This window comes from Vipera ursinii, assembly GCF_947247035.1.
Source record: "Vipera ursinii genome assembly, chromosome: Z".
In the NCBI taxonomy this organism is placed as follows: domain Eukaryota; kingdom Metazoa; phylum Chordata; class Lepidosauria; order Squamata; family Viperidae; genus Vipera; species Vipera ursinii.
In genome coordinates, this window is record NC_139517.1 from 78,520,544 (window position 1) to 78,539,144 (window position 18,601).

The 18,601-nt window shown below is 39.4% G+C and overlaps 1 protein-coding gene across 1 annotated transcript in view; it reads left to right on the forward strand.

Moving 5' to 3' along the window:
* Positions 1 to 18,601, forward strand: part of ZNRF2 (zinc and ring finger 2) — a 49,398-nt gene that overhangs the window by 16,572 nt on the left and 14,225 nt on the right. Inside the window, exon 2 of the mRNA XM_083378559.1 lies at positions 8,243 to 8,338. Within this exon, the coding sequence (XP_083234685.1) occupies positions 8,243 to 8,338 (96 nt within the window). The remainder of the gene's footprint in view (positions 1 to 8,242; positions 8,339 to 18,601) is intronic.

An 18,601-nucleotide genomic window follows, 5' to 3' on the forward strand; every position in this document is an offset into this window, starting at 1 on the left:
TTTGCATTGATGCTTTATAGCACAGGTGTCAAACTCACCATGTCATGTGACATGTCACAATGTATTGTGACTTTTTTTTTGCATTGCGGGAGCTTTGACACCCCTGCTTTATAGTAAATGATACATTATATCTTTTGTTGCTTCTTTTTCAAAATCATGCTGTTGTTTACATTTCACTTTTTATTCATAGAAATTACTACAGGATAATGAGTCACATAATGTGATACCATTGGGTTGACCATGTTTATCATTCTTGGTTGTCAATGAACCACAGTCTGGAATTGACCCTATGGACTATCCATTGTTAGCAGTACTTCCTCAAAGGTATCTCCTCCCACATATTTTCCTTTTTCCCCCTTTGATATTTTACTTAATTGTCTTCTGAAGTGTGGACGTTTTGGAAACATGTAAATATGATTAAGTAAGCTGTGAACAGAAAGCTTTAGAAACAGACCAGATATGCTCTTAAGCTTTATTTTTTACTTAAATCTGATTAATGATTATAAAAAGACTAAAGACTTAATGATTATTTAAAAAAAGACTTTAACTTGTCGCTTAACAAATGGTTGCAAAACTGAATATTAAAATTTAGTAACTGTTCATGTTAAGCATCTAAATTTTGATAAATGATTGTTAAATTAAGCATTCTGGTCTAAAGGGAAGGGGGGGAGTTTCTTTCTAATGTATTCCAACACCTCATAGTGCTTTGTAGAGTCCTTCAATTCTTTGTCAATCTCCCCTTGAGATGGTTAGATGGAGAAGTGCTGAAGAAAGTGCAAAACAACAGGATAGTTTTGTCCCAGGAGATGAAGTTTGGAATCCTTTCCTCTCCTGCAAAATTTCTTCTCTTTTAAAGTATCACCTGGCCTATTTGACCTTTTACTACTTCTCTACAAGAGGAAAGTATATGTTATCTTATCCTCTTTCCCCTACTTATCCATTTGTAGTAGCTTCTTGTTTTAGCTTGTGTGAATGTTACTATCTCCAGTGTTTTATATCAGATGCAGAATTTAAAAGAGAATGGAAATGGGTCAAAGGGAGGCATTCTATGAGGCAAATAAAGATTTATACTTTTGACACAATACATTGTCAAGTAGAGTTTTTTGGCATAACAATAGTAATTGCATAGAATTTGCTTTGGTGATTTTCTTTCAGGTTATTTCTGTTCCACAATCTTTCATAATCTAGATCTGTATCTTGTATTCTGTAAATTTGTCTGTTGGTGCAAAATATCAGACTAATTGCTTTATGTAGGGAAAGATTGGGGAAGAATTGGAAAGATTGTTAAGTCACTTTTTCGCTTGCCAAAGTGAAGGTAGGAACCAGGGTAAAACAATAGTTCTTGCAAACAAGGAAATGTATTGCTCAAAAAATGCTGCAGTGTTTCAAAGATTAGTTTTACTGTGGTTTCAGATATATCACATGATCAAAAATAAGATGTTTCATCTCAGTGTTGTGGTATAACAATATTGAGCTACTTTCACAGTGGTGCAGAATCCTTATGTAGTATTGTCCTGTCTATAAAAATAATTTCTCAAAAAACTTAAACCTTAGGAGATGTAAATTGTGTGAATATATTGACATCTGATGCTGCATATTAAATTACCTGGCTATTTGTTAAGCTTATTTAATCATTTGATTGGCTTTGTCAAATGTTGGAACTTTAGGATATCAAAAAGTAGTATCATTTATCTTTGCTAAATAAAATGCAGATAGCATGTTTAACAATGATGACTTCATCATTGATATAGTCCCACAATATTCTACTCTTCAGTTCAAGATATTTTCTTCAATAAGAAGCATCCCTTCTTCCAATTAATCAATTAAAACAATTTTTACAAATGTACAAAGTGTGATATGTTACCGTTCAAAAAGCATCTGTGGTCACTTCATGATATCAAGTTTGATTTTTGTAAGTGGTATTAATGAGATTCAAAATATATTTATTGTAAATGGCCCTTGAGTGTAGATGAGGCCCTGGATGTTTTCACTCAAGAGTTTGGTGAGTGTATTCATTATATGTAATTTATGTTCATGAATTTCTTATTTTATCTTAGTTATTCTATTTTAAATTTGCTGGTAGAAAATTTTTAAATGAAAATAATAATTAAAATATCCTCTCAGATGGAAAATTGAAATGCCATATATACTTGCGTAGCAGCCCATCCGTGGATAACTCAACATTCACATTTTTAACCAAAATACCCTGATAAATGCACCACTTATGTATAATTCCTTTGTTTATATATATTTTATATGTTTTAATTTTCACAATTGACTTATCCATGGTGGCAACATATGTGACATGTGATTATATATTCTTAATCTATCCTGTAGCTGAAAGATACTGGTGTTGTGATTGTATTCACATCATACAAACATTTTAAATTGGATTGTCAAACTTAGTTTTAATTATAAAAAGGAATATGGTTTTTATTTAGAACAAATATATCTTCTTAAAACCTGAAGTTATTGAATAAAAACCTCAGCTTTTAAGAATTGAAAATTAGAAATTTAGAATTTCTGTAAATTTATCTGGTTATGCATTTCCCTAAAGACAGATGAATTTATTTAGAAGTTATGTAGAGACTCGGTATATAATATTGAGTGAGGAGATAGCTTGCTGTAGGGTAAGTTTTTTTCTAAATGAAAAAAACCTTTATTTCCATACCCAATATAGAACATTTTATCTAAAGATAAAAACAAAGCCTAAATTTCTGTAGAAATATACATGTGTAAGATCCACGCTGACCATGTTAAAAACAATAGGTCAGGTCTCATATGCCACCAATTTCATCAAAGGTAATTCTAGCTTGCTAACAATAAAAACACCAATATAAAAAATGAAAACAGTAGAGACATTACATTTGAATTAAAATTGACCACAGATAGAGAGGAAGGGAAGAGATAGAGTCTCTTCCATTAGCTGCCTCCTGAATGACAGGCCCACATTGGGACTCCAGGCCAGTTAGCAAAGCCGCGTCTTTGGGCCCTTTCAGAGGGCCAGAAGGATGGATGTGGATCTCATCTTGGAGGGCACAATGTTCCCTGAGGTGAGAGCTCTGGCAGAAAAGATTTTTCCTGGACCCTGCCAGAATTCCTTAGAATTCTTTGACCAATGGGGTCTGGCTGCATGGTCCTTCTGCCATCATAAACATTTGAAATGTTTATTTTTACTGGCGGTTTTAAATAAAATGAAATCTGGAGAAGTTAAAATGTAAAATATATATAAACACAAACAGCAAAGATTGTATTGAATGGAATATTTTCTGCAAGTTTCTCAATATACAAAAATATAAGGCACGGATGTCTGCTTTCTCCCTTACTCTTTGTAATCCCTTTGACAGATGCAAACAATTAAAAGACTTTGGTTGCTTTTTTGAATACAAAATGAAAACTTAGATAACAGCAAAAGACTTAAGCTTTTATGAAGAAATTTTTCTGAAAAGGCAGACCATTGTAAGATAATAGACTCAGTGGAATACCTAGAGTTTCATCTAATAGGAAGCAATAAAGATATAGTTCAAAACAATCAACAAACTAGACAATCTCTGATCATTTGGATTCTCCTTTCAGAGATATTTCCTACCAGATTCCTCAATGCCTTCAACAATGAGAGACCTTCCAATGTACTGTCTTCACTGGAAATGGAAAAGTTGGGACACATTCAGAGATGAATCTGCCTTGAAAATAGCCCACATATAGGACAGTTAAACATAAGTGCAGGAAATGTTTTATGACATTTTGTATGATAAAAATATAATTTTTATAAAATATTGCATAATATTTGCCAAATTTTAATTCTACTGGTGTCTTGGGTCTCAGATTTTGTACACATTCTCTAAGTTAGCTCACTTTTGAGGTACCTGGGTTCAAAAATTGTTGCCTTATGATCACCATTTTGCCCAATTAAAATGTTACAGTGAAGAACATTTTACTAGTATATAGATTATGGAAATAAATAAATAAATAAAGAATGTTTTAATTTTTAATTTTAACTGGGTTTTTTATTTTTCTCAGGGTTTTATTTAATCTTTTTAAATTTGTTTTAACGTTTGTATTGATTTTCTTTTAAATGCCCTGTAAACCCCCCTGAGTCCTTCGGGAAAGGGCGGTATATAAATCTAAATAAATAAAATAAATAAAATAAAATAAATAAATAAATAAATAAATAAATAAATAAATAAATAAATAAATAAATAAATAAATAAATATGGATTGGGGGAAAATAAGATTTTAAAAAATAAGGTTTTAAAATTCTACAGGGTTCAAAAGAAGAAGGTAAATTAACATTGTCCAAGTTAAGACTGTACAGAGAGCAAGCTTCCTGTTATAGATAGCAGAAGAAATAAAATCTTTGAAAAGTAGAGTATTAGTGATGAACAATTATAGCTGTTGAACTTCATAGGTAGCTGTGGCAAATACAAAAGAACTTGAAAGAGTTTATAATAAGGCAAAGTTCTTTAAAATCTGGAATCTTTTAAAGAAAGAATAATTCATTATTTCTTTCCAAAATTTATCATCAGGCCTAGGGAGTCTGGAGGTGAGATTTAGTCTGTGTATTATTAATTGTTACTAGTGACTTTGTTTTCAGCTCAGCTCCTGTTTTGCTTTCTCTGTGCTTTCTCAGAGCTTGATTACTTCTTTTTTCTTTTTTTTTCTTTTTGAGAAGTAATGACCATGAAACCTCTTTGAAACTTGTGATATGAAAGAGTTGTGACTTGGATTTTTTGCCTGTTGGCTGGAAGGACATTTTTGTTGTGATTATGACATGGGTATATAACATTCTCAGAAATAACTTTCAAGCAGCAATCAGTATTCTTAACCCATTTGGCAGGAAAATGTGTGAGACGGTCAAAATAAGCAGACAAAATTGATTGATAAATGAAACTTAACTTGCAAGCAAAAACTTTTTGACAAGCAAAAAAAGAGCCAATTTGTTTTTCTAAGCATAAAGACTTATTTTTCCCCAATAATAACTAGGACAATTAGAACTGAATTCCTATGGATGTTATGTTTTTCTTTTTGTGACTGAAATTTGTACTTGCCAATGGTATAAGCCAGTGGTGGCGAACCTTTTAGAGACCAAGTGCCCAAACTGCAACCCAAAACCCACTTATGCATTGCTAGGTGCCAGGTGGGCGTGGCCCACTGAGTGGGCGTGGCTATGGTAGTCATGGCAGCATGGACAGATGTGGCCACCTCAGTGTTGCTCCTGAGGAGGGATGCCTGTGGGGGCCGGGCAGGGTTGAGGGAGATCCAGGGAGTCTCTGGCGGGTGAGACAGTGGGCAGGAGGCTCCTCATCTTGTTTTGGCAATAAGCCAATCAGTAGGATTCAATTATTGTCATGTATGGAAGCTGAGAGGAGGACATTTGTCAGTGTGTTATGTGATCACTATCAAGTTGGTTGTGTTTTTTTGTGTTCTTTCATTGAGTTTGTAAAATGTAATAAAATTAAAGTAATGCTGCAAAGAGTTGACTGGTTGCCCAGAAAGCAATGTATAATGGTATTATTAAGTGAACAAGGCTACAGTTATAAAGAAATTCGAAGAAAAATTGGTGGAAGCTTAACCAAAGGTGGCATTTCTACTGTACACTTTTCCCAAAAGGTTTCCACAATTTTGGCCACTACTGTACGAGGGTGGAAATAAACAATGAAAGCACAGTGTCTTGGATTTTACAGGTTGTTGGAAAAGTAATTCATTTTACCTGATGCTGAAAATAACAGAAATCTGAAGCAGAGTGCCTGTACTAGCAGATGCAACTGATATAAAATCTGAACGAAGAATGGTCAATAAAGCATTCTTGGTTGTCTATTTTATCTTTCCTAATAAGTTGTAACCAAGTTCCTCACTTAACTTTGCAAAACCTGTGGGTCCCACGCCATTCCACATACCTGCAAGAAAGCAGCTGCAATCCGAGTACTCTAACTCAGGGCTTTTCCAGTCGCCTAGCAAGGTGTCAAAAACTTGATGACCCCCCCCTCCAAAAAGGAAAAAAAGTGATAAAGTACAGTAGTCCCTGACATACAACAGTGATTAAAGTTACAAAGGGACTGAATAAAGTGGCTTATGACCATTTTTCACTTATGACCATTGCAGCATCCCCAGGGGTCATGTGCCTCTCTCCTTCTCATTCCCATCTTCCTTCCTTCCCCCTCCCCTCCTTCCTTGCCTGCCACCCTTTCTCATTCCCATCTCCTTCCTTCCTTCTCATTGTCTCTTCCTTCCTTCCTCCCTCCCATTGTCCCTTCCTTCCTTCCTTCCTTCCTTCCTTCCTTCCTTCCTTCCTTCCTTCCTTCCTTCCTTCCTTCCTTCCTCCTCTGTGCCCAGGAAGTGTGAATGAAGGGAGCAGAAAGCTTGGAGCAAAGGGGGGGAGGGGCGGGAAGTGTGAATGAATACTTTCTGATTTGTACATTTCCCCCCTTAGCTCCAAGCTCTCTCTGTGGTTCCCTCCATGCTCTTTCTATTCCGTGCATTCACACATTCCCCCCCATTCGCTCCAAGCTTTTTCTTCTGTTCCCTCCAGGCTCGCTCTCCTCCATGCATTCGCACATTCCCCCCATTCACTCCAAGCTCTTCTGTTCCCTCCATGCTCACTCTCCTCCATGCATTCGCACATTCCCCCCATTCACTTCAAGCTCTTCCATTCCCTCCAGGCTCTTTCTCCTCCGTACATTCGCACATTCCCCCCCCCCGATTTGCTCCAAGCTCTCTCTTCCGTTCCCTCCAGGCTCTCTCCTCCGTGCATTCGCACATGCCCCCCCCCGTTCGCTCCAAGCTGTTCCGTTCCCTCCAGGCTCTCTGTCCTCTGTGCATTCACACATTCCCTGTTCGCTCCAAGCTCTTCTGTTCCCTCCAGGCTCTTTCCCTTCCGTGCATTCACACATTCTCCCCCCATTCGCTCCAAGCTTTTTCTTCTGTTCCCTCCAGGCTCTTTCTCCTCCGTACATTCGCACATGTCCTCCCCCCCAATTCGCTCCAAGCTCTCTCTTCCGTTCCCTCCAGGCTCTCTCCTCCGTGCATTCGCACATTCCCCCCCCCCCCCCCGTTCGCTCCAAGCTGTTCCATTCGCTCCAGGCTCTCTCTCCTCTGTGCATTCACACATTCCCTGTTCGCTCCAAGCTCTTCTGTTCCCTCCAGGCTCTTTCTCCTCCGTGCATTCACACATTTCCCTCCCCCATTCGCTCCAAGCGCTCTCTTCCATTCACTCCAGGCTCTCTCCTCTGTGCATTTACACATTCCCCCCCCCCGTTTGCTCCAAGCTCTTCCGTTCCCTCCAGGCTCGCTCTCTATACATTCGCACATTTCCCCCGTTTTCTCCAAGCTCTCTCTTCTGTTCTCTCCAGGCTGTTTATCCTATGGGGGAGAGGGTGAGTGCTGGGCCACAGAGCCCAGACGGCCAGTAGAAGCCAGGCCATCTCCTTGCCACCACCCGGTGGCCATCCGGGGGTTCCGGGCATGGCCCACAGCGTGGTGAGTGACTGCCTGCTATGGCAGGGGGAGGGAAGATTGTTGCCCCAAGCTGCTGCACAGATCGCTGTGCCGCCGCTGTTCCCCCACCCGCCACATGGATCTCCTTTCCCCCTCCACCATTTCCCCCCGCACGAATCACCGTGTTACCGCCGCTGTTCTCCCCCACCACATGGATCTCCTTGTCACCACCGTTTCTTTCCCCCACACGGATCGCTGTGCCACTGCCACCATTTTCTCACCCCCACCCCCTGCATGGATTGCCCTGCCTTCCTTCCCAAGCTTGAATCCACGGCCACGGGGTGATTTTGCAACACCCCAGCAGCCCGATCCGAGCTCCGGAAGCTTGTAAAAGGCCTCTGCCGCCTGGATTGGCCATGGGGGGCCCCCTGCAAAATCGTTCTGCAGTCTTACCTGGACTCACGCTGGCAGCTGCTTTCGCCATCCAGCCCTGATCCGCCCTTGCTCTTGCACCTGCTTTGACTCAAAAGTGCAGAGAGAGAGAGAGTGCAAGCGCACGTGGAGAAACAGAGGGGAGGAGCCTGGCCCCACCTCCTTCCGGGGTGATGGCATGCGTGCCCACAGGGACGGCTCCACATGCCACCTGTGGCACGCGTGCCATAGGTTCGCCACCCTTGGTATAAGCACTCAATTCCATATGTAAACAGTATAATCTAGCTACATGGCCTATTATAGTATAAAAATACAAAGAAAGAGATATAGTTAATAAAGCAAAATGGGATTATTTATGTATTTTCTTTCTTTTCAGGATTCAAATGCCCAGTTTGTTCCAAGTTTGTATCTTCAGAAGAAATGGATTTACATCTTGTGATGTGTTTGACAAAACCAAGGATAACTTACAATGGTAAGGAATAAAAGTCCATTATTAAGTCTAATAATTAAATTAATATAAACTTTGCAATTTTAATGTATTTTAGGTTATATTCTGAATGTAAATATCTGGTTCCAATAATTAACATCCGTACAGAACATATCTAAGCTTTATGTTCAATTATCTGACATGTTGTTTATTTCAGCTAATTTTCTCTTTAATGCTTCTAGATTATGTTTTTATTTTCAAGAATCATGATTAGTCTTTGAAAATTACTTACCAAAGTAACTAAGAAATGATGAGAACATACAGTATTTGATACTGTGAATTTAAGCCAATGGCTTATCTAGTTTATTAATAGCATTAAAGAATTTGAAGTCAGTGATTTTTTTCACTTTGATATTTATGTCTTGGCTATTCTTTGCAGTGAATTGAAGAATCAGAAGTGAAGATTGTAAAATATTCTATTAAGTAATGAATCTTTAATTTTTAATCTTTAATTCAAATGTGCAGAATAATCTATCTCATAGGGCATGAGATGAAAATTGATGTGGTTCAAGTTTTAATATTGCGTTGACCGTAATATTAAGTTCTTGGTTATTGTGTACACAATTTGATATGTATTTCTTAACATCTACTTTATATCAGAGTACTCAAAATATTGTAGCAGAAACATACATACACACAAACACACTGCTAAACTGACTATTTCCAAGCTGAGTATTATAATTTGTTTTAAACAAATAATCCAGGAGTTTTAAATGGATAAACCTCAATTTTAGGTTAGATTTGTTGGCATATTCATCCATCAAACTGAAAGTAGGTAGTGAGGCAGAAGTTGAGGGAGTCCATGATTCTGAGAACATATATTCTCTTCTATTGTAAAATTTGTAACTTTATTAATTGTCCTTCACAGTGTTTTGGAACTGAATAATTTATGTATTAAATGCTTCTTGGACTGTTTAAATAGAATTTCAATAGAACTTTGTCTACTTTTTTTAAGGTACAATAACAATTTTTGGCTAAATATTTTTTTATAAAAATATTTTATTGCCCACTTTTTCCAAAGCATATAAACATGCATCACAAGAAACTATTATTATATCAAAACATTCAAAAACTAAAATACATATTATTTGTATTTGTATCACTGGTCAATATGGTAAATAGAATTGGTTTACGAGTACAGCAGCAAAAATTACAACAAAGTAATTCTTAGGATGCACAAATAATAAAACCATTTTTATTTTTATTTTTTTAAAAAATAGGAAAAACCAAATAAAGAGGGAAATATTTTATTCTATTATAGTAGCATATTTGTTATATTTATCAACAGTCACTACTAATAAATACTACTATAATATAATTGATATTATTGCAAAACATCACAAAATATCTGTTATAGAAACACATTGTGCTACTTCTTTTGATTGGTGGAAAATATTTTCTCATCCAAAACAGATTGCTGACAATCATTTTTTAACATCTGGAATAATAATTTCTCACATTTTGCAGTATGATTTTTTTAACTACCCCCTTGTTCAATACATCCACAATTTCTGTTAAACAAACTTTGATGTACAATTCAATGTCACAACATTTATTTATTTATTTATTAATGGGACTTATATCCCGCCCTATCTCCCGAAGGACTCAGGGCGGCTAACAACAATAACATATAACAGAAATTAAGATAAAATTAAAATTAAAGTCATCTGAGCAATAAATTAAAATTAAAAATAAATTAAAAATTGTAAACATAATTAAAATGGAAAAGGAGTGTTTTGAGGCCGCGGTGAAAGGACCGGAGATCTTGGGCCATCTGAAGCTCAGGGGGGAGCTGATTCCATAGGACTGGCGCTCCCACAGAGAAGGCCCTTCCCCTGGGGTTCGCCAGCCGACATTGTCTAGCCGACGGTACCCTGAGGAGGCCTTCTCTGTGTGAGCGTACTGGGCGATGGGAATTCGTTCCCGGTAGCAGATGGTCCTGCAAGTATCCCGGGCCTAAGCCATGTAGGGCTTTAAAGGTAAGTACCAGCACCTTAAATCTCACCCGGAGGGCAACCGATAACCAATGCAGCTCATGGAGCAGAGGTGTTATATGGGAGTATCGGGGAGCTCCCATCACTACCCATGCAGCCGCATTCTGCACCAGCTGAAGCCTCCGGGTGGTTTTCAAGGGCAGCCCCATGTAGATAGCATTGCAGTAGTCTATACGGGAGGTAAATTTAAATATTTTCCCTGAAATCTACTTAAATACCTTAATATACCTTTCCAAAAAGTTACCAAATGATCATGACTATATTATATGGGTTAGTGAACCCTCACATTTTTTACACTGCTAGCATAAAAAATCTTTAGTTTTTTAGAGGACATAAAATCTTAACACAAACTAATCCAGGGAGGAAGGGAGGAAGATTGGTTCTGATTTCCATTGCAGCAATTATAACTACAATTACAGAATTATTGCTTAGTCCTAATATTTTTATGTTGAAAAGATTGTAAGAAAATGACAAAGAACTTTATATACCATGCAGCATAAGGCTTAAGTAATAAGACAATTCTATTAAACAAAATTTAGTTTATTTAAAACAGTAGAAAAATGTTTTGATTCAGAATTTTAAAGGATACTCGTCATTTTTTGCAGTATCGATTGATTGAATTCAAGAAAATCAAAAGCGTGAAAAGTAGGATAGAAACCAGATTAAAATGGTTTAAAATCATGTTCATAATTCTGATTTGCAAAGCTGAGATGTCACCAGCTATTTCAACATTGTCTTTGTCCTAGTTGAAAATGAGCTGTTCCAAGCTTACCAGAATAATATTGTAGTCATAAGTCCTATAGCAATATTCACCCTTATCAATTTTTAAAGAAGCATTGATGACATAAGATTCCATCTACTTAATTCTAAAATACAAACATCTTACACTACAAATTTATATTGCTTCTATCTACATAATCTGTATTGAGATCACTGCTAGTCTTCTACAATATATTGAAAATAATTTCTTATTTAATCTGGTTCTAGAACATTACCTAAAACTGAACATGAGACGTCAGTTTTAGAGTTTAATAGATACACAAAATCATTTAAAAGATTAAAAATATTTGAAAATTTTTAATGGACCAATACTGATCTGTGGTTAGTGTCAATAGTAATTATTAATTGACTTCTATCTTCTGATAAAAATAAATGATGCCGTTAGCTCCTCTTGAAGGAACAAATTCATTAGTTCAACTTCTTTAAAAGTTTTGTCCATATAAAATAATCCTTACATTGTAAAATAGATTTTTTCATATTTGGCAAATTACAGAATTGATATAATATGAGGAGCCTCTGGATAGTGGATCAGTTGAATGATTTATTTATTTGGGTTTTGGGTTTCTAAGTGAAATTATATGTGCAAACTATATTATAACAAGTATGCAGAAATGGGGTCAAATCTGTCTTTTCTCTGAATCCACCACATATAATTGCATAGTATATGTATTTATGTTTATAATCCATATTAAACTCAATGATCATAAGGAAGCAGCATTTGATTGAAAGGTGGAACCTGAATTTTCCACTTTCAAGGTCTACTATTTCATGTGGCAAAATTTGAGAATAGGATGTATGTTACTGTATTTATTTTGAGCTAACATCGAATGTTATTGCTTGACAAGAGATGAAGAAGTAGCCATTTCATATGTTAAACTTGTGTATTGCTTTAAGAGATTGGGAGGGGGGAAGAGGAGGATTGTTCCTCAAGGCCATCTGAAATTAAGATAAGAGCTTGGCAGGTTTTCTAATGGAAGGGAAACTGATTCTTCAAATTAATAGGAGAATATGATTAATGACAAAATTAGAAAGGTGCAGAATTATGTTTTAATATATTGTGCAAGGGGGGCGGAGATTTCAGATTCAAGCTTCCTTCGAGCAAAGCATTTGCCAGTGTATTAGGCTGAATAAAGGACTTTTAAGGTAAACAATGCCTCAGAGTCACTTGAAAAGCCCATACGTCGGAAATCTGATGTCTACTATTTCATGTGGCAAAATTTGAGAATAGGATGTATGTTACTGTATTTATTTTGAAAAAATGGAAAATATTGTTTTTATGAACATGCAAAGATTTTAATGCATGCCCCATCGTTAAAACAGGCAGTTAAAATCTAATTGTATATATGTCCATCTCTCTGTGAGTACAAACATGTAAATAAGTCTTTGTGTGACTGTCTGCTGCAAACGTTGACATGTTTTGCACTGACAATATAAAAGGCAGCCCTTTGCTTTAACTGTTGGGTTTTGAATCACTAAAATGTGGGAGAAATGCAACCTAGATGTTTTGACAAACTTCGTGTGTTGAATTAATTGGTAAATGTGATTCATGACTTGTAAATAAGGGAGGGAAATTCTCTATGATGTGGGGGATCAAGGGGAGGAGAATTCATATTCTGGCATCCATCCATGAGTGCCGATGCTTCATTTCATTATTATAGACTTTTTAGATAAAACAATGCCTGAATGTTGTTTTAACTGTCTCATTAATTGGAACCATGACAGTGACTGTGAGTGTTGTGCTGTGTGTTTATAAAATTTTAAAGATGAGATTGGTCATTATAAAATTACATTTGTTCAAGATAATTGTTATTTGGAGCAAAAATACTTACTGAATATTTACACTAGCTACAGTTTCAAAGTTACAAAAAAGATTTTATACAGATTTACTGTCTTTTTTTTAGAATAACAGTTATTCTTTAATGATCAAAGCAGAAAGAGGCTTTGTTGCTTGTTGTAGGCCAAAACATACAAATGAGATGAAATGAAAAGCACTACAAAACTTATATTTAGAGGATTTGTAAAGTTAGTTCAATTTTTACTGAAAGAAGTGCAGTTCTCAGAGTTCTAGAAATCCCACTATTACTACTACATTTGTGTCAGAAGCACCTACCAAGGTGGTTGAAAGGATTAGCCAGTGACATCATTGTTGCCGAGGGGATGCGTGAGGTGGCTCCTTTTTTGTCCCTGGTATTTTCCCATTGAAGTGGTACCTATTTATCCACTTGCATTTACATGCTTTTGAACTGCTAGGTTGGAAAGAGCTGGGCAAATTGATGGGAACTCATTTAATCATGTGGCTTGCCTGTCGGTTTACAGCTGTCGACCTCTCAATGATTTTCTGACTCAGTGTCCTTACCACATGGGCCACCAAGCCCCCTGCCCAACACCTCTATAGTTACATTATCATGATCTGGGTGCTTGGCAACCCATTCACCACCCTACAAGTAGTTACTAAAGCCCCACAATCACTTGGTCACCATTTGCAACCTTCCATGCTGGCTTCCCCAGAAAGTCAAAGGGGAAGCTAGGAGGGAAGATAAAAGTCGTTGGGATAAATTTCTCCCATCCCTGTACCCTTCCTCAACCCCTTTGTCCTCAACCTTGTCTGGCCCCTCTTGCACACTTCCCAACCCATGTGGCACTTCTTGCATATACTCTTGCGCACTCTCAATCTACACAGTACCTTAAATATCCTGTCGTAAATCCTCCCTGACATGCATGGCATGTCATGCATTTCATTGTACACATGAATCCTCCCCACATTACATGACACCTTTTCTCACCCTTGTTCATCTTCCCCGCGCCAGTCACATACCCCCACACACCTTCCTCATGCAATATCTGTTTAACATTCTCTCCAACCTGCATGACATCTCTTGGCATCTGTTTCTTGCAGCATGTCTCATACACCTTCCCCAACCCTACCCCATATCCTCTTCCACCCTGTTGCTGCCTACCCCATCCGTACCTGCTTGCAGACCTGGGACTACAACTTCCTGCTACCTTTCATACTGACTTGGTTAAGGGAAGTTGACAGGAAGTTGCCTTGCCTAATGACCATGGGATTCAGTTATTGGCAGCCACTGAGACTACAGGGATTGCCATTGTAAACAGTGTGATTGTGCTTTAAGACTGTATCAGTGATGGAAATTACAGTCCATATTGCCATTTTAAGTAGAGGACTACCTGTTTATAGTTGTAAAGCATTTTCCATTCAGATTTTTTTCTGTGGTGTTGAAATAAGTCAGTTCATTCTTGATATTCTAGACGGGACAGGGGAGATCTGGTTTGGATGCTTTCATTAAATGTTTTTTGGGAGATAGATTTTGTTTTGATTGGCTTTGCTACTTGCTTATTATGCTGTCTTGATATAAATTTAACATTATAGACATTTCAGCAGAAAACCTTGGACTTACTTTGCACTTGAGGTGGATGAAACAGACATTTCAAGGCTTGATAAAATGATCTACAGAAACTCCTAATACACTTAGTTTTCAGAATGTCTCAATGTAATGGTAAACAGAATTTAACTACTTGGCTAATAAGTAACACATCTTAAGTTGTATCACAACAAGCAGCTGACATTTGAAGTTGAGCTAAGCAGGACCAGGTCAAAAGTTAAGAGCTTGGATAGCTGTGGTAGTTAGCAAATGCTACTATTTTCTTTTCCTCCTTCAGAATAGGTAGTGACCTTATGGCTGCTATAATAACTTCAGTTTGCTGTAATATTTTTGCATCAGTTTTTTTCTGTACTTGTTTTTCCTAGGCTTTTTTCTATAATTATATGAAGAGGAGTGAACAGAGTTGTGATTGAAATTCTGACTGGTAGTCAACCTGATGAATGATTGTTAAGCAATAAATATGTGTCAAATTATTCAGAATACAAACCTAACCTTCGTTTATCAGTAGCTTAATTCTGCTTTTGCATTACACATAAGAAATATTAACAAGTATTTGTTAATATACTTTTGTTATACAAGATAAACCTACTAGTGATAGAGAGTACTTGTACTATAGAAGTCACCTAATACAAAATTCACTAACTAGTATTTACTTGTATTTTTCTGTTCCTTGACTCAGAATTTCCAGAAATCAAAATATCTGGAAGTTAGCAGTGTTGTAAGGGGATTTATATTAATGTTATTGCATATCATGTTCTTTACGAATATTAATGTGAATTTCACATGATTATTTTAAATAGATTTATACAGTAATAAAGTTTACTATAGAGCAAACCATTTCTGAATCAATAAAACTGGCATCGGTTTGTCTGCTGAATAGAGTTTACAGGTAGTCCTTGGTTTATGATCACAATAGAGCTCAGAATTATAGTTGTAAGTTGTGATTGTTAAAATGCCCACACAATTGCTTCATTCAACAACCGCAATCCTATTGGGGTTGTTAAGAGAGAGTGGATTGTAGGCCCAGGTCTGCACTCTATTTCAAGTCCAGGCTTGCACTGAAGCATTCCCCCAGTTTACATGTGTGGTGTATGCTTGGCTTCCCAGAGTCTCCTGCACCCCCTGAGGCACTTTTTACCTATTTCCCACCCCACTGAATCCTATAGGGCATGGGCCTACTTCCTACCCTGCCAGACAGGGGTCCTCCCCATCTCATCACTGCTTGCACCACTTACCTCAAAGATCAATACAATGCATAGACTTCCTACAGAGACCTTCTTAGAACATTCTGGAAATGAGTGCTATTCTTTCAATCCCTGAAGGGCCTAATTTTCCAAATTTATGATTGGAAAAATCATGCCCTCCTAAGAGATTGTGAGTATGGCGCCTGCTTCCAGATGTTCCTTGTTTCCAGGAAGACATGAGCTGATCTTTATAGAAAAGATGATCTTTGGAAGAGGTCATTGGAAAAGATATGACAGAGCAGGGAAGAGAGTCAAATTCTCTGGTACAGAACATGGGGAAATTATAGTGTAGGGGGGGTGGAGGCAGCTCCAGCATCCCTGCAGTTGGTCATAAGAGGAGGTAGATTGCCCAAAATTTCATCCGGAGACTGCAGTAACTTCAAATACAGGCCAACTGTCCCTTCATTCAGCACTGTCATAATTTTGAACAAATGGTTGAAGGTTGAGGACTATCTAGATAACTGCATAAATTGTAGTTTCATTTATGTCTTCTATGTATTAGATTCAACATTTGTTATATATATATATATACGAGATTGGGAGAAATAGGTTAATGTGCATATGTTCCATATGGTCTTTCCTTATTTCAGTAGAGCAGGCATAGTAAAGTGTGAAAGTATCTTTATAAAGAAGTAAAATAATATGTAACGAGATGTAAATGTTTACAGTGTTTTGTCAACTGAAGATTTATAGGTGATCTGGATTTCTCGCATTGTGTTTACTACTGTTGGACATAGCTTTTTCACTTTTCTTCACATTTTATAATACCGTATATACTTGAGTATAAGCCGACTCGAATATAAGCCGAGACCCCTAATTTTACCCCCAAAAATTGGAAAATGTTAGTGACTTGAGTATAAGCCGAGGCTGGGAAATGCAGCAGCTCACCACCAAACCACACCAAACTCACGGAGCTCACGGAGCTCAGCTCGACACGTCTGCCATCTTAGTTGAGCCTGTTAACAGACTTCATCAGTTCCAAAATCAAGATCACACCGGCAAGCTTTGTCAGTTGTCACTCGCGGCAGTACAAATACACTAGTACGGAAAGCTGGCATTCACTTTCGGGGGGAGGAAAAAAAAAAACACAACAACACCGCACGCTTTAAAAGATTGGAGTTTTGCAGCCTTTTTTCTCGGGCCCGTCCGCCACCTTTAACTTAAGGCTGCGCTCTCGATTTCCTGGTGTGTGTGTGTGTGTGTGTGTGTCAGACCCACGGGAATGGCTGGTAGGGAAGCGGCATTCCGGCATTCCCCCCCTTCCTGTGTGTCGAGCCCACGGGGCTTGACACACAGAGAAACGCAAATGCCGGACTGCCGCCACCTTTACTAGCCATTCCTGCGGGTGTGACACACACACACACACGCACGAGGGGGAGAAACAACGCTGGACTGCCGCCACCTCTGCCAGCCCTGCAAGCCTCTGCCGCCCCGGCGTTGGTGGTCGAGCTCTTCGGAGCCGGCAGAGAATCTCCCGCAGGAGGAGGTCGCGGCTTTCTCTCTTGCTTCGGACTGCAAGGATTTAAACTCCAGGAACAAATCCCGATGGAAGTTTTTTTTTAAAAAAAATACTTCTCCGGGTCGGACAGGGGACCCAGGCTGAGGTCTAGGGGTAGTGGGGGGGGGCTCGCAGACATAGATGGGCTCAAGTGGAAGCCAAGCAGCCCTCCCGAACCTGGGCTTCTGGACGGAGCAGCCGGTGGTGCGTTTCAAAAAGCAGAAAAGTTGGATTTTGAACTTTTCAGCAGCGCATCTGCACCCGCTGCTTTTATGACCGACCTGCCGTTTCCCCCCCCTCCCGGTCCTTTCCCCCGTCCAAGCGGACGCTCCAGGCTCTTTGGGGGGGACGGGCAGGCGGGGGGGGAAGGAAGCGTGCCGAGGCGCCGCTCACCTGCGATCGGCGAGTGCGCTGGACTCGGCTGCGTGTCCGGCGGAGGGTTCAGATCATTCCGGGCCAGAGCGGCTTGGCGGGCGGGGCCGTTGGGCAGGCGGCGTGGTGCAGCGGGGGAGTCAGGGCAGCTCTGCCATGGAGCAGCTGGGGTGGGTGGGTGGGGGGAGGAGGAGGAGGAGGAGGAGGAGGCGGAGAGGAGCGAGCGAACGAAAGACAGAGCTTCCGGTGGCTACCGCTGCTGAATATTGCAATGAGCCGCCGTCTCCCTATGACCGCTGGCGAGGGGATTTCATCAGAGCACGCAATCGGGGCTCCCCCTCGTGGGTGCGTGTGTGTGTCAGACCCACGGGAATGGCTGGTAGGGAAGCGGCATTCCGGCATTCCCCCCCCTTCCTGTGTGTCGAGCCCACGGGGCTTGACACACAGAGAAACGCAAATGCCGGACTGCTGCCACCTTTACTAGCCATTCCTGCGGGTCTGACACATACACACACACACACACACACACACACACACACACACACGCACGCACGAAGGGGAGAAACAACGCTGGACTGCTGCCACCTCTGCCAGCCCTGCAAGCCTCTGCCACCCCGGCGTTGGTGGTCGAGCTCTTCGGAGCCGGCAGAGAATTTCCCGCAGGAGGAGGTCGCGGCTTTCTCTCTTGCTTCGGACTGCAAGGATTTAAACTCCAGGAACAAATCCCGATGGAAGTTTTTTTTAAAAAAAATACTCCTCCGGGTCGGACAGGGGACCCAGGCTGAGGTCTAGGGGTAGTGGGGGGGGGCTCGCAGACATAGATGGGCTCAAGTGGAAGCCAAGCAGCCCTCCCGAACCTGGGCTTCTGGACGGAGCAGCCGGTGGTGCGTTTCAAAAAGCAGAAAAGTTGGATTTTGAACTTTTCAGCAGCGCATCTGCACCCGCTGCTTTTATGACCG